This window comes from Hemibagrus wyckioides, linkage group LG08, assembly GCF_019097595.1.
Source record: "Hemibagrus wyckioides isolate EC202008001 linkage group LG08, SWU_Hwy_1.0, whole genome shotgun sequence".
Taxonomy (NCBI): Eukaryota; Metazoa; Chordata; class Actinopteri; order Siluriformes; family Bagridae; genus Hemibagrus; species Hemibagrus wyckioides.
Window position 1 is genome coordinate 15,895,710 of NC_080717.1, and position 14,093 is coordinate 15,909,802.

At 37.6% G+C, this 14,093-nt stretch overlaps 1 protein-coding gene across 2 annotated transcripts in view; it reads left to right on the forward strand.

Annotated features, from left to right (window-relative positions):
• The window catches only part of arhgef6 (Rac/Cdc42 guanine nucleotide exchange factor (GEF) 6), a 35,177-nt gene extending 21,428 nt beyond the window's left edge, over nucleotides 1–13,749 (forward strand). The window contains exons 12-22 of one of the 2 annotated variants that reach the window (XM_058396200.1): nucleotides 666–812; nucleotides 4,393–4,479; nucleotides 4,596–4,677; nucleotides 4,821–4,936; nucleotides 5,127–5,312; nucleotides 5,840–5,860; nucleotides 8,566–8,662; nucleotides 8,820–8,906; nucleotides 8,995–9,094; nucleotides 10,126–10,180; nucleotides 10,271–13,749. In XM_058396200.1, coding sequence (XP_058252183.1) covers nucleotides 666–812; nucleotides 4,393–4,479; nucleotides 4,596–4,677; nucleotides 4,821–4,936; nucleotides 5,127–5,312; nucleotides 5,840–5,860; nucleotides 8,566–8,662; nucleotides 8,820–8,906; nucleotides 8,995–9,094; nucleotides 10,126–10,180; nucleotides 10,271–10,393 — 1,101 coding nt within the window. In that variant the 3' untranslated portion in view covers nucleotides 10,394–13,749. The remainder of the gene's footprint in view (nucleotides 1–665; nucleotides 813–4,392; nucleotides 4,480–4,595; nucleotides 4,678–4,820; nucleotides 4,937–5,126; nucleotides 5,313–5,839; nucleotides 5,861–8,565; nucleotides 8,663–8,819; nucleotides 8,907–8,994; nucleotides 9,095–10,125; nucleotides 10,181–10,270) is intronic. The other variant, XM_058396201.1, reaches the window with a different exon arrangement.
• Nucleotides 13,750–14,093: the final 344 nt, after the last annotated feature.

Consider the following 14,093-nt stretch of genomic DNA (forward strand, 5'->3'; position numbering starts at 1 on the left):
CTAAATAGGTCTAAGCATTTTTTTTTTTTTTAAACTTTTCCCATAAGATTTAAAACTCCGTGAGTCATTCCTACTGCTTGGTAGAGAATCCTCATTTGGGGTTATGTCTAACCTCAGTATTGTTTGATTTTTTGTTCTGTGGAACACCTTTTTCTTTGTTACATTTTCCTGTCTCTTCAGGGAATTTCCCTTCTTTTCTCAGTAGACTCCCCTGCTATTTTGCATGCTGTCTTTAGGCCAGGTCTACCCCCACAGCAAGTAATTACACGCAAAAAGTCCAATCGAAATCTTCATCTGATATGTAAAACATTTTTTTTTTTTGAAACACCTTCTAGCATCATCACGCATGAACAGCACACACTGACAGTTTCACCTTATTCCATATCCGTACTGGTTCAGCGGTTCTAATGTGAATGTCACGTCATGGCTCTGTCATGACTGAAAGATGATTTTATGCATGTTATTTTCCTTCCTGATGTCATTCTTAGGATTTTGTTACAGTAATTTCCAATAAAATCTCAAATCCTATATTGACTATGCCAGCTACCTTTATTATTCTTTTTTTCATTTCTACACTAGCTACATTGCTCACTTCTCTACCTAAAGGATGTGTATTTTTTTGTCCTCCCATGTACTCTTACTGACTGGACTCTTGTGTCCCTCAGATGCAGTGCCAAGAACTGCGCAAGCGAAAGGACCTGGAGGTGCAGATACTGTCCGAGCCTGTGCGTGGCTGGGAGGGAGACAGCATCAAGTCTCTCGGCCAAGTGGCCTTTATGTCTCAGGTGCACGTGCAGAGCAGTTCTAGTGAGGTGAGGAAAAAGGAAGGGTGGGTCAGCCTTCCCCTAGGGAGTTGTCTAGGTGTCAAAATATTGTCATGTGGTTGCACAGATACATTGCTTTTGTCGACACAATAACATACTCAAAAAGCTTTTTTTTTTAAACAATACCCACACTGAAGTCTTAGTTATACTCTTCATACTCAATTCAAAGTATTGTCAAATAATGCTATAAAGGTAACAGAAAACATAAGGACATGAAATCAGTATAAAATCACCTAGTGCATAGACATGCATTGATGCCTTCAGATAATCCAAAGTGTAAAGAAAAATGTGTTGAGAAGAGAAATTGATGTGTTACTTGAAAACGAATGTGTTAACATTTTATTTCATCATATTATTATGATCACATGTACTATTGACAAATAGCCCAATTTCTCAAATTCCATAAACTGTTTCCACAAAGTTGAAGACACAGGATTGTCTAGAATGACTTTATATGTTGTAGCATTATGATTTCCCTTTGCTGTGGCTAAGAGGCCCAGATCTGTTCCAGCATCACAATGCCCTGAGGTCCAGATAGACATGGTTTGCTGAGGTTTGCACAGATCTCAAACCTCAACCTCAATCTAACATCAGGGTCTGACCACAAGTGGCTAAATGAATAAATCCCCACAACAGCATTTGAAAATCTAGTATAAGGTATTCATGTAAGAGTGAGAAGAGTGGTCTTATATAGAAGCAGTGTTGGGGCCAGGTCTATATTAATGCAATGTATCTGGAATGTCCTTGGTTAACAACCACGCATAGATGTCACGGTCAGGTGTTCACATACTTTTGGCCAAATACCTTCTGGTTGTATGTGTCTTTGTAATTTGGTGTGTCTTGTCGCAATAATTTTCCCAGAGCTCAATAGAAATACTCTGTCTACAGTAAATGTAATAAGTCTACCCACCTCTGCTAAAATTGCAGGTATTGGTGATGTAAAAAATTAAACCAAGATCAATTATACCAGATTATTTTCTCCTTTTTCCACTTTTAATGATACCAACACAATTCCAGTGGAAACAAATAGAACTATTAAAAAAAAAATTTAGGGAAGAAACTTTAATTGATAGTGATATTAATAAGTGTGCCCACCCCTTAACTAATTCTTTTGCCTGTAATTCAGCACTCAGTCTCAAGAATCTACCAACATATCACATTTTGATTTTGGCAATTTTATTCTATACTTCCTTTCCAAAATATTTCATTTGTAGCAAATTGTGAAGTGGATCTCCTCTGCACAGCTCTCTTCTTGCCTTTCCACGGGTGTTCGATATGACTGGGCTATTCTAAAACGTTCCAAATCTTCCAGTAAGCCATTTCGTCTTTTGACATGGATTTGTACTTTTCATGCTGCCGGGTGAATTTTTCCCCTTCTTCAGCACTCTAGAGTCCCAGCTGCAGGGAGGCGATCCCCTAGCATGATGCTGCCACCACCATGCGTCACTGTGGTGGTTTTTTTTTGTGATAAAGTGTATTTTAGAAATGTGCCCAAAAAAATATTATCAGACAGTTATGCATCTGCCACACTTATTTTCTTGAGATAGGGCTTCCAACAAACTACCCTAACCCATAGCTCAGACATGTAAAAATGACAAGAGATTGTTATCAGTGGTAAGCTGGATATTTCTGCTGTAGCCTCCAAGATAAATTTTTATCTTTTTTTTTGTCAGTTAAGAAAGGGCATCCTGTTCTTGGTAATGTCACTGTGTTGCCCCATTTTCTTTTTCACTTGTTGAGGATGGCATTTGTAGTATTCTATGTTCATCTTAAGTGCCTTAATAAAAATATTTTTGCTTCTGGTGAAGAATAGGTGTATTTAGGTCATCAGATGGCTCTCGGAAGGTGTCAGAAAGCACAAAGCTTATTTTAATTCCCACAATGCATGGTTTGCATTTGTATACTTGGAATACAAGCAGTTTTTAAAATACAAAATGGAGCCATGATCCACTTGTATACTTGCAATCCCTTCCAAAGTATAGGAACAACAAGCCCAATTCTTTTGTTTGTGCCATATGCTGAAGACATTTGCTTTGAGATCAAAAGATAAATATGAAACGTTAGATCAGAATTTCAGCTTTCATTTCCTGATATTTGCATCTAGACATGTTAAACCACTAAGAACATCTTTTGTTTGAACTCAGCTATTTTCATGTGATCAAAAATACTGAAGATTAAGATAAATCTTTTGGAATAATCTACTCAGACGAAAACTCAAACTAATTTTTGAGAAAGAACAGTTTTGTAGATGTTCCCAATAACATCATTGCCACAGTAAACTACAGTGATGGGAGTCATTAGGTTGCTTCTCTGTATATGGTACTGGGACATTACACATCATTGAATAAAACATGGATGGAGCAATGTACTGGGATATAGAGGGGGGAATTTAATCTTGTTGGCCAAGCATCTGAATCTGGGGAGAAGATGGAATTTTTGAAAAGACAATGACCCCAAACATACAGACTAAATAACTCAAGAAGACCTTGCATGTCATATCTCCTGATATGAATGCAGAGAAAAATGTATGAGACGTTTTGAAGTTTTGAACCATCATATTCTTGGGGAATTTGACTAGAGGAATGGGGCCAAAAGTGAACTACAATACTGCAAAATATAATTACTTCTTACTGAAGACATCTCAAGCTTCTTTATAAGCTAAATTAAAACTTGTATATGTTCAATCAGTTATAAACAGGGAGATATTTTTATTCTGATCTCAGATACGTATGAAAACCACAAAAATATCTATTTCGGGAAGAGATGATGTACTGATGTGAGTGCTAACCAGAAAGAGTGCTTTAATAAAAAAAATAAATAATGTTGCTGCTGGAAACCTACTTCAACATTTCTCATTTTCTTGAAAATTCATAGCACAAACTAGACATTATATGAGTAAACTATTTCCTAGCAGAAGATAATTCAGTCAGTGGAGTTTTACAGACTCAAGATAGACCAGACATCTTATAAACTGTCTGCCACTAGCAATAAAGGCTTAGCTATTTAGACTGTATAACACTGACTAAACTTCTATTTGCCTCCCACATATATTGGAAAGAAAAAAAAAATGTTGAGGGGCAACTGCTCCTATATAAAGCCTCTGCATTATTTTTGTTAATGTGATAGATTAGCATACAAAGCTAGCACTCTATACAAGGCATGGAAACTCAAACTCTAAGGAGGCTAAGATTGTGTCATACAGAGTCTGAGCATAAAAGAGGAGGAAGAAGCACTTTCTTTGTGGAAAATTAAAATATAATCCCTCTCACTTTTTTCTTTAGCTGAAAAATGAAAGTTTTGATTTTGCTAAACTTGAGATGTGATTGTTGTTAATCATGCTCTCTCAGAGCAGTGACTCCAACTGCTATTTTAAATCCATGTATAGACACAGAACACAGATTTTTCTTTTGTCAGTGCATATTATCAGCAGCTCTATGATTAAACAAACTGCTTCACTTCCCAATGTTATGATTTCTCATTCACGTTATGTGAACGTATCAATGTATTTAATAGCTTTTTTTTTTATTTATTTTTTTATTTATGCCAGTGTACGTGTTTGTTTTTCCAGGACAAAGACGAACGCTACTTCATGCTGTTTCCTAATGTTCTAATCATGTTGTCTGCCAGCCCACGAATGAGTGGCTTTATCTATCAGGTACATTTACTAACTCCAGCAAGTTTGTATGTTTTAAAGTAGAACAAACTCACAAATCCAGTTCGAATGAAAATCAGCTCTTTATAACCATTAGCCTCCTGTTGTTCTTCTCTCAGGGACGACTGCAGCTTTCAGGAGCCACGGTGACCAAACATGTGGAGGATGCGGAGACTGGTCATTATGCATTTGAGATTGGAGGTGTGTTTCAGATCTGTCAAAATGTCTTTTGTGTTTTGTAACAGTTTCAGGCAATTAAGAGTGTGTTAACAGCTCGGTGTGTTTCAGTATGAAAAGTTGCTTTGAGGTTAAGGAAATAAGAGTATGCTGCGGTTGTGTTGCAGGAGGTATGATCGAGCGCATGACAGTTTTCTGCAGTAGCTCCCAGGAGCTGCAGGAATGGCTGGAGCACCTGCATGCTTTTACCAAAGGTGGAAGTCCAGTAGGAACCATACTGAAGGTATGAACCTTCAGGCAAACACTGTTTTGAACAGTAGGAGCGTTCTCATCACTAATAAGCTTGTATGAGCTTCCACAAGAGTCCATTGTTCTTGCAGTGAATTGATTTTCATGCTGTGATTTGTGTCTTTTCTGTTGAAAAATCTTTGTGGTTTTTTGGGTAAATGTCAACCTTGTTCACTATTTGGCAGAATGTAGAGGGCAAGCCCATGAGCACAGTCGGCACACCATCTCATCTGAGCCACACGCAGGGCTTCGGTACGTCCACAATCACCCGGTGCCCTTTGGAACCACCTAAGATCACCAAGCCGTGGTCTCTGAGCTGCCTGAGACCCGCTCCCCCACTTAAACCGTCCGCCGCACTGGGCTACAAAGAGGTGAGAGGTTTTTGTGCCCACATTTAATGGAGTTTGGAAAACAGTGAGTCAGAAGAGTAGTGGTTGAGTGGGAGCGTAATGCACGTCTGTGACTCAGCTTGAGTGGTCCTTAGAGGAAGCATGAACAGCCCCCTTCCCCAGCAGACAGTGAGCTGAGTGTCTTTACTGTAATATCAGTATCTTGTGGGGTCTGTCAACAAATAACCACTACCGTACCCCACCATACTTTTTACCACAAGTTTCATGTGTGGTCTACTGCATCATATACAAAAAACTAAGCAGGTAAAATTTCTCCAAGCTGTTTGACATTTGTCGAAGCTGCTGTATTTTTGTAAGGCCTTGTTACAGTACTTGACAGATCTCCAAGCCTGACCTTGTTGTTATTTTCGGATTTAGAATGTGTAAACATCTGTCAGGTTGAGGACCCAGTAGAAATGTTCATTCCTCACTGTTCTCTTCATCTTGTTCTTTTGGACTCTTCCATTTTTTTCTCATACGCTTTCTCTCTTCATTTCCTGCTTCTTTAGAGGATGTCTTATATCATGAAGGTAAGAGTAGACCAGTCAATTTGTGTGTCTTGTATGCCTGGCTAGCTCTGGTGTTGCGGCACAATTTAGCCATGCTTCATTGTTTTTTTATTTCGTACTCTCTTTATTCTCATTCTCTCTCTCTCTCTCTCTCTCTCTCTCTCGTTCCTATAAACCACTCATTTCCTGTTTGTTCGTTTGTCTTGTGTCCTCCCGCATCCTTTCACTGATCAGTGTCCTGTGTGCAACATACCGTAAACTGCTATTTCTTTCAGCGTTCTTGAAAATGTCATGTTTTTGCCTGCAAGCCCTTTTACCTCGAAGGAACAGGAAACTGTGTTTTCTTCAGGGATAGTTTTAGTTTTGTAACAAACAAATGAGTTACAAGAGTAAGAGATGATTAATCAAAATGGGTATTGTGAGTGTGCGATGTGGCTCCCAGAAAGTGAAAGCACAAACTATTACACATCCTGTAGTGTGTTATTTAATAAGAACGCTGAGTCTGTGCTTGCTTTAGCTTTAGTTGCGTTTTTCCTCATTTGCATATGTTTAATGAGGTAATATTGAATTATTAAGGCTGCTAAGCTCTTTAAAACTATTTCACTTTGAACAAAGACTGGTACAAGCCATGCTTCCATCCAGATATTAAGATAAGATTTGTTATCTATTAAATTTCTTTTCTTTAAGCCATGTGTTGTCCATAAAAACACATTAAAAATTGGCTTATATTGCATTGCATGTATTGGCATTCAATAACAGTTGCTTTTAGAGCATTTCTATGTGTCATTTTTAAAGAAAAAACACATTGGTGGAAACATCTCTGTCAACCAGTTTGTCTCGAGTAGCAAAAAACTAACTCTTGCTTGTAGCGTGAGCTGCATAGTCAGCACTGTTTGTCACCTGTAATGTTTAACAAACCTGGTTCCGGGCTCCCGAGTGCTGAGACAGAAAAGCATTCGCTCTATCATCCAGAGATCAGAAGACTGAATCCTGCCAAAGCCACAGCCATCCATGGCTGGGAGATCAAGAGAGGAATTATTGGCAGTGCTCTCAGGATGGGAGAGATGGGATACTCTCTGCCATAATTATGGTCACAGCGACACTAGCCAGTCATGTGAGATAATGCAGAAGGGGTGGATAAAATTTTTCTCCAAGTATTTTACAGCACCCCATGATAAAGTACAAGGAGCATTTCGAAATGATTCTATCTTCTGGCTTCATGTGTCTTCGGAGGAAGTACATGAGGACAGGTTGGGTGAAAAGTGTAGAAAAAAAAAATCCTGTTTCCTTTATCACAATTTAACCATCGGTTATGAAGGAGGCTGCTTTCTGGGCTTTGATTGTTGTTGCAGTCTTTTATGCACTGTATTGCACAATGTATGAAGACACCTGGCCAGTCACAGTCAAATGTTCTGGTTGAACATTACATTATTGATTTGATCCCTCATTGCTGTTATGATCATCTCCACTCGTCTGGATTTTTCACTAGATTTTTGGAGTGTGGCTGTGGGGATTTGTCCATTCAGCCATTAGTGAGATCAGGCACTGATGTTGTGAGAAGGTCTAGCATGCAGTCAGCATTCCAGTTCTTCCACGCCATCCTTAGCAAATCATATCTTTATGAACCTGTTTTTTTTGTACAGGGACAGTGTCATGCTGGAGCAGGTTTTGGACTCTTTGTTCCAGTAAAGAGAAATTGTAACATTACAACATATGAAGACATTCTATATAATTGTGTGATTCAAACTTCAAGCAACACAGTTTGGGGACACATATATGAGAGTGATGGTCAGGTGTCCACATACTTTTGGCTATATAGTGTAGATTTATGTGAGGAAATAATGTAAAATATTTTTGAAATATCAATGATTTATGTCGTTTAATGCAAATCTGGTGTTCCTCAAGGTTCCTCAGAAAGAGAATCCACTGCTATACTTGATTCTGATTGGTCAGTTCATGATTGGAAGGCATTCATTTTATCACAGTATTTCTGTCACAGCATTTTTCCTCACTCAATGTAGTTTGCTAACATTAACAACAAAAAAAAAAGTTAAAATTTTCTGTCTCACTCTACCATAGATAGAAATGCACAAATTCCTTTATAATATTTTTAGACTTATTTTATTTTATCCACTTCATTCATTTTGCTAATCTTCAGTAACTGATATATCCTTGTTAGCACTGCAGTGGATTCAGTGCTTATTGCACACCACAGGGCACCAGTTTTGTGATGTCAATAAATGAGAAGCTTGTATGTTTTGCTGTTTATTACACGATGACGTCTTCCATGTTACTAATTTAATATTAACACTACGTAAGCTAGTCTACTAGAGCTTGCAGTATTATACGCATGTCCACATGTTTATGTAAGTCAGAAACTTGTAACAGCAATTCAGTATTCTTTAAACAAAATCAAATGCATGATGTTTTTGACAAGTAGCAAAATAATGTAAAGATAAGCAGTCAGTATTGCAGTCTATTTTTTTTTTTTTTTTTTTTTTACATGATTGGTGTCTTATTTGTTTATTTATTTTTACTAATTGAATTTAATATATTAGCAGACCAAAAACATTAGTTAAGTCTGTAAATCATTTTATTGCTCTTAATAGCAACTTGTCCCTCACACCTGATGCAACATTTTTTTGTAAATCATATGCTGTTAATTTGTGTTCTTGTTGGGGTTTGCTTGAATCTTTTGCATCCTCACGACCACCTTGTCTCTCCAGGATACCAGCAAAAGCCCTAAACCCATCAAGAAGTTCCTGAACAAGAGAAAGACGTCAGAGAGAAAACCATCAGATGATGATTATTTGCTCAGAAAAAGTAGGTTAAGTGGGATGTTGGTGAATACTGCTTTAGTTAATTAAGAAAAGAAAAAAACAGAGGTGTAGAGAAGGAGTCTCTGTGGTATTAATTAGGCCATGAGTTTCCGTTGTGTTCTGAAAGTCTCAGATGTGGGTTGTGGTGCTGAAATTAACAGGTACTGCAGTTTTGGAAGAAGATGCCCAAATTCTGAAGGTGATTGAAGCATATTGTACTGGAGCCAGCCTGCACCAGACCACAACAGGTACTCCTTAGTTATAATGTTAGCGTTTTTTTTTTCAAAGATAAAACCGCTTCTATGACTTTGACACACTGTGTTCATGCCATCGTAGCTGTGCGTAAAGACGGTGTCCCTCCAGTCCTACTACCAGAGGAGGAGAAGATAATTGTTGAAGAGATGAAGAGCAACGGACAAACAGTCACTGAGGAGAAGTATGTTAAACTAGATCATAATGTAATGATGACTAAAGAATCTATTAGCGCCACACATTTATTACAGCACAGTGCAATTCTTTTCTTTGCATATCCCAGCTGAGGAAGTTGGGGTCAAAGTGCAGGGGCAGCTATGATAAAGTGCCCCTGGAGCAAAGAGGGTTAAGGGCCTGGCTTAATAGCCAAACAACCTTCTAAACCTGAGGCAACCTTCTAATAAACCACCCAGAGACTTAACGACTTGAGCCTCCACTGCTGGCGTTATCATTCTGTCATCATTTAAAAGCAGTAAACAATAAAGCAGGGTGGTGTGATAAAAGGATTATATGATATAGATGGGTCTCTGGAGGATCCCACAGGCCAGGGGTTTGATTCCCGGGCAGGGATCCAACCTGCAACTGTGGCGTTAACTCTCAGTGCCGGTCTCAATCCTGGATAAAATGGGAGGGTAGCGTGAGCAAGGGCACCGGGCGTAAAGTGTGTGCCAAATCAAAATATGTGGAACCCCGAACAGGGAGCCACCGAAAAACAACACCACCATGTTATTTTTCAGTAAAAGAACTCCCTGCAGATATTGATTCCTCATATAGCACAGCAATTTACGGCATTTTTTAATTTGTGAAAGAACACATTTTAATTTCTTTTAAAAAACAGTCCGTTACACATCCTTGGGTAACTTGTTGCTATAATTTTTCTCATCTTACAGGCAGCATTATTGTTAGATAAAAAATGGGATAAAAAATGAATCTGTGAAACATTCTGATCAGTTGAACAGCGCTGTGTTGTTAATATCCAAATTATCTACATCTTTGTAGAATTCGTAACAGAAAATTGCAATATTATTTCACTCACATCTGTTCTGTTCAATGTAATCATACCCTATTTATCATGTTATCAGTTAGATTTATTTATTTGGCAACTGGCTTTATTGAAGTAATGTTTGGTGAGACAGAATGCAGTCATGAGGCAGTTGAGGGTTAAGCATTTCAAGGGCTCAAGATTGGATTTACTAATTATTCTTTCTCCTGCAGAAGCCTCGTTGACGCTGTTTACGCATTAAAAGATGAGGTCCATGAGTTAAAGAAGGTGACATTTCTATTGTTGCTCATCCTGTTATGTTTATTGGCTCTAAATGTTGTGTGTTTGAGGTCTGATGAGGCGTGTTTTTGACCTTAGGAGAACAGGTGGATGAAACAGTGTCTGGAAGAGGAGCAGAAATCCCGCAAAGAGCTTGAACGTTTGGTCAGGAAGCTGGCTAAACAGAAGAACGACTATACGTGGGAAGATGGAGGCCACTAAGTAACATTCTAGATGTTCTCCCTGTTACGCATGTCTGAGTGAATGAGTGGGTGTGTGTGTGTGTGTGTGTGTGTGTGTGCATACCCGTGTGTGACCTTGTGTGTGTGCGTGTGTGTTTGTGTGCTTGTGTGTGCAAATGTGTTTGCGCGTGTATGTGTGTGTGTGCTTGTGAGAGAGAGTGGGTGGATGAGTTGCTAGTTTTGGGTTCACACCAAATGTTGCATTGAGAAAGCCTTCCTGCCTTGTAAACTTTTTTTTTTTTTTTCCTCATTTTTAAGAATAACTTTCTTTGTAGATTTCTTGCTATGAGATCATTTTTGTTTGACTGATGTCTGTACTGGGTTTCAGAATAGGTTCCTGCAGCATGTGTTCAGTTCCTGCAAACAGGGGCAACAAAAAAGTGTTAGACACGCATGCAACAGGACTGCATCATTGTTGTGAAAGTCTGTGATTTTGGCTATATGACTTATTATAGCAGACTTTCTGTACCTGTCCACGCTACCATCAAATGGTACTACGTATTTAACTGCTATGAATATCAGCGTGCAGTGTAGCTATACAGCAGATGCTCAGATGAAGCCATTGTTTCCAGGCATTTGGAAAAAGGAAAAGATTCAGTGTTCACTGTGGGGAAATGTGTGGAAAATAAGATTCAGTCTTGAGATTCAGCAGAAAACATAAGTGTGTGTATTCGTGTGTAACTGATGAAGCCACCGTTCACCAAACATGAAAGTGAGCTCAAAGGCCATGTGTCTATATGTGAAACTACCTTCATGGTACACTGGCAGACAGATTCAGCAGTGGACATCGTTGTGTCTTTATTTCTACTTCTGTATGTTTATCTGATCGATAGAGGAAGAATTCCTGCTTGTTATAAGGTTATAACATGAACGATAGAATAAGTTGCACATTAATGACATGAGATGCCTTGATTGTCATCTTGAAATGATTTGTTTGCTTGTTCTTTTTTTTTTTTTTTTTTTTTCCATTTGTTTTTTATTTTTAAGCTTTTAAGAAAAGTTTGCAAGGTAGCTGGTGTGTTATTACTGGCCATCAAAAAATATTCCCTTCAACTGTGTCTGTTACAATCTATCATATACTGTACAGTATTTCTATACCCATTCTTTACAGCAGATAATCTGTGTTTTTGTTTTCGTCATTGTTATGCTCGTTCGAAGCTGTTCATAGCAAACGATGCAGCTAGTCATAGAAATAAAATACCATTTCAATACTATTAAGGTATAAATTATAATGTATGTATATCATATATACTTTAAAACAGTATATAATAGCTAGCATAGCCAAAAAAAATCCTGTATGCTCTTATATTTAGTAATAATACAATAATTGATTATTACCTCCATATTCTGAGGTTGTAAAAAATATATATATTTATTTTTGAATGCAGTAGTCCTGTATTGAGAACATGGTACTTGGGCCTCTTTAAGCACTCCTATAACCGTACACCTCATTTAACAACCTGGTCTGTGTTTGTTGGAAGTTTTTTTCATAGGAAATCAGTTTTAAGAAAAGCTATTACTGTTAATCTCACCCCCGATTTTTTTTTTATTTAAAATACAATCAGCTTTTTGTGAATTCTTGCCACTTTGCAATCATGAGGCCATGCTGAACTTGCAGAGAAATTAGCGGTATATTTACAGCTGCTACAGCACTAATGCATTTGGTAAGCCGTTTCTATTAAAGGCTGTTGCACTGCAGGATTATTATGTTAGGGCTCCGTGAATGTGAATTTGTAAATGAATAACCAAATTTAGGTGTAAGGGTGTAAGTCAAATGAATCGTTTATAGCTGTTAGTCGATCGATGTTAGTAATCGTTTTTATATCATGTACGAATGCTAAACTGGTACCCTGTTGGATACACATTGTACACTCTGCATATGCATAGGCATATGAATAATGAAATTGCAATGTACAGTGCTTATAACACAAAAAGATGGATGACGAATTAAAGGAGAAAAAAACCCAGCAGCTTATTAATAAGGAGTTGGTTCTTCACAAGCCACTAGTATAGCTTCCACGGACTGATGAACATCATTCATTTAAAAGATATTCTTTCTGTTGTCACTCACAAACTGTAGGTGTTTGGTTGGAATGTTGGAATCTGCAAGGACATAGTGTAGGATTTACAGCAGTTTGATCCTGATCAAACCTTTTAAGGTGAGCCTTTTTGTTCCTTGTAGTAATGGAGGCACTGGCATCGTAAAAAAAGAGCACTCTCATCAGAATAGAAATGTTTCATTATGGGTTAAAGGTGATTAGTCAGAATAACTTTGAATTCATTCGCACTGGCACTTCCCTCGGATGAGACACAATGACCTATATCAGCAAACCACCATCTGCTGCATAAGAGCTCCCTTTTTTGCCCCTTTAATTCGTCATTCATCTGTTTCATTACCTTGAAACTGTTTGATGTAAAACTAGACACTGTGGGCAATATTACTATAAATAGGTGTATATTTATAAGCATAAGGAGCGGTGGAATAGTATATTTGAAGCCATAAAACAGGAAAGGATGCGTTGGCGCAGTCCTGCAAAAAAAAAAATAATAATAACCAACTAGTATTCCATGCAATAAGACTGAAGACTGGTTTACTGTTAACTGTTATGCATTGACTTTGAGGAGCCTCAATTTGCACTGAGGTGTGTTCTCCAACTAGTCGACAGGATTTACTCCTATATCCTATAAACGATGCTGTTTCCACAGTGCTGTGATCAGATTTATTTTTTATTTTTTTGGAAAGTTACTGGTACTACTCAGTAATTTGTTTAAGCTGTGCTTTTGTGTGTTTTGCATAGCTGTAAGTATTATTTAAAATGTCTGTAGTTGCTATCAACATTATTCACATTGACACACAATGTATTTCGTTTCCACCACAAGTCACTTTCATGGCATCCTATGTACAATTGAAATCCCAGTCCAGCTGTTGTGATTTATGTCATGTGCATAATTATCCATAATTCATGTGCTGCTTCATAATCTGAAGGACTGATTGTGCCGAGTGCTGTTTGTTTCCATTTTTATAGTACTATATGATCACATGATATTTGTTCAGCTTAATATTGTATTCTGTCACTGATGTCATGAATGTGGCTGGGATTAGATAAAACTGCCTGATATCTGTAGCACTTGCAGGACATTTTTTTTCTTGTTCATCTAGTTCATTATTTTTATTTTTGTTAAGTGCCCAAGTCTGCAGACCATGTGGATTTCTATGCAAATAACATTTGTTACATATATATTCATTTTCTTTTTATTTTGTTCGTGCTTCTGTTCCTTTTTTTTCCCTTTGCCTTCATTTTTAAAGGAACTGTTTTAATAAAAACATAAATAATATTTCTGGTTGTTTTGTGGATGTTTTTGGAGCAAAAAAAAAAAATAAATAAAATGATGGAGCCACCAACAACAACAACAAATCCTTGGAAATGAACAGAAAAGTTCTTGTCAGTGAAAAAACACACCTTCAGTTTAAGTATAACCTTTAACTCATTTAGATTTTGACTGAAAGGAAAAGGTTAAAATGAACAGAGAACGCGTGAGAGAATGGAATGAGTGTGGCAGATTGAACACTTCCTGTAACAGTAGAAAAATGTGTCCCGGAGCTGGGTGTATATTCTTTCACTCACTCTTTCCATGGTAGAGAATGAAGTGTAGTAAAATACAGAGTATTACATGCTTCT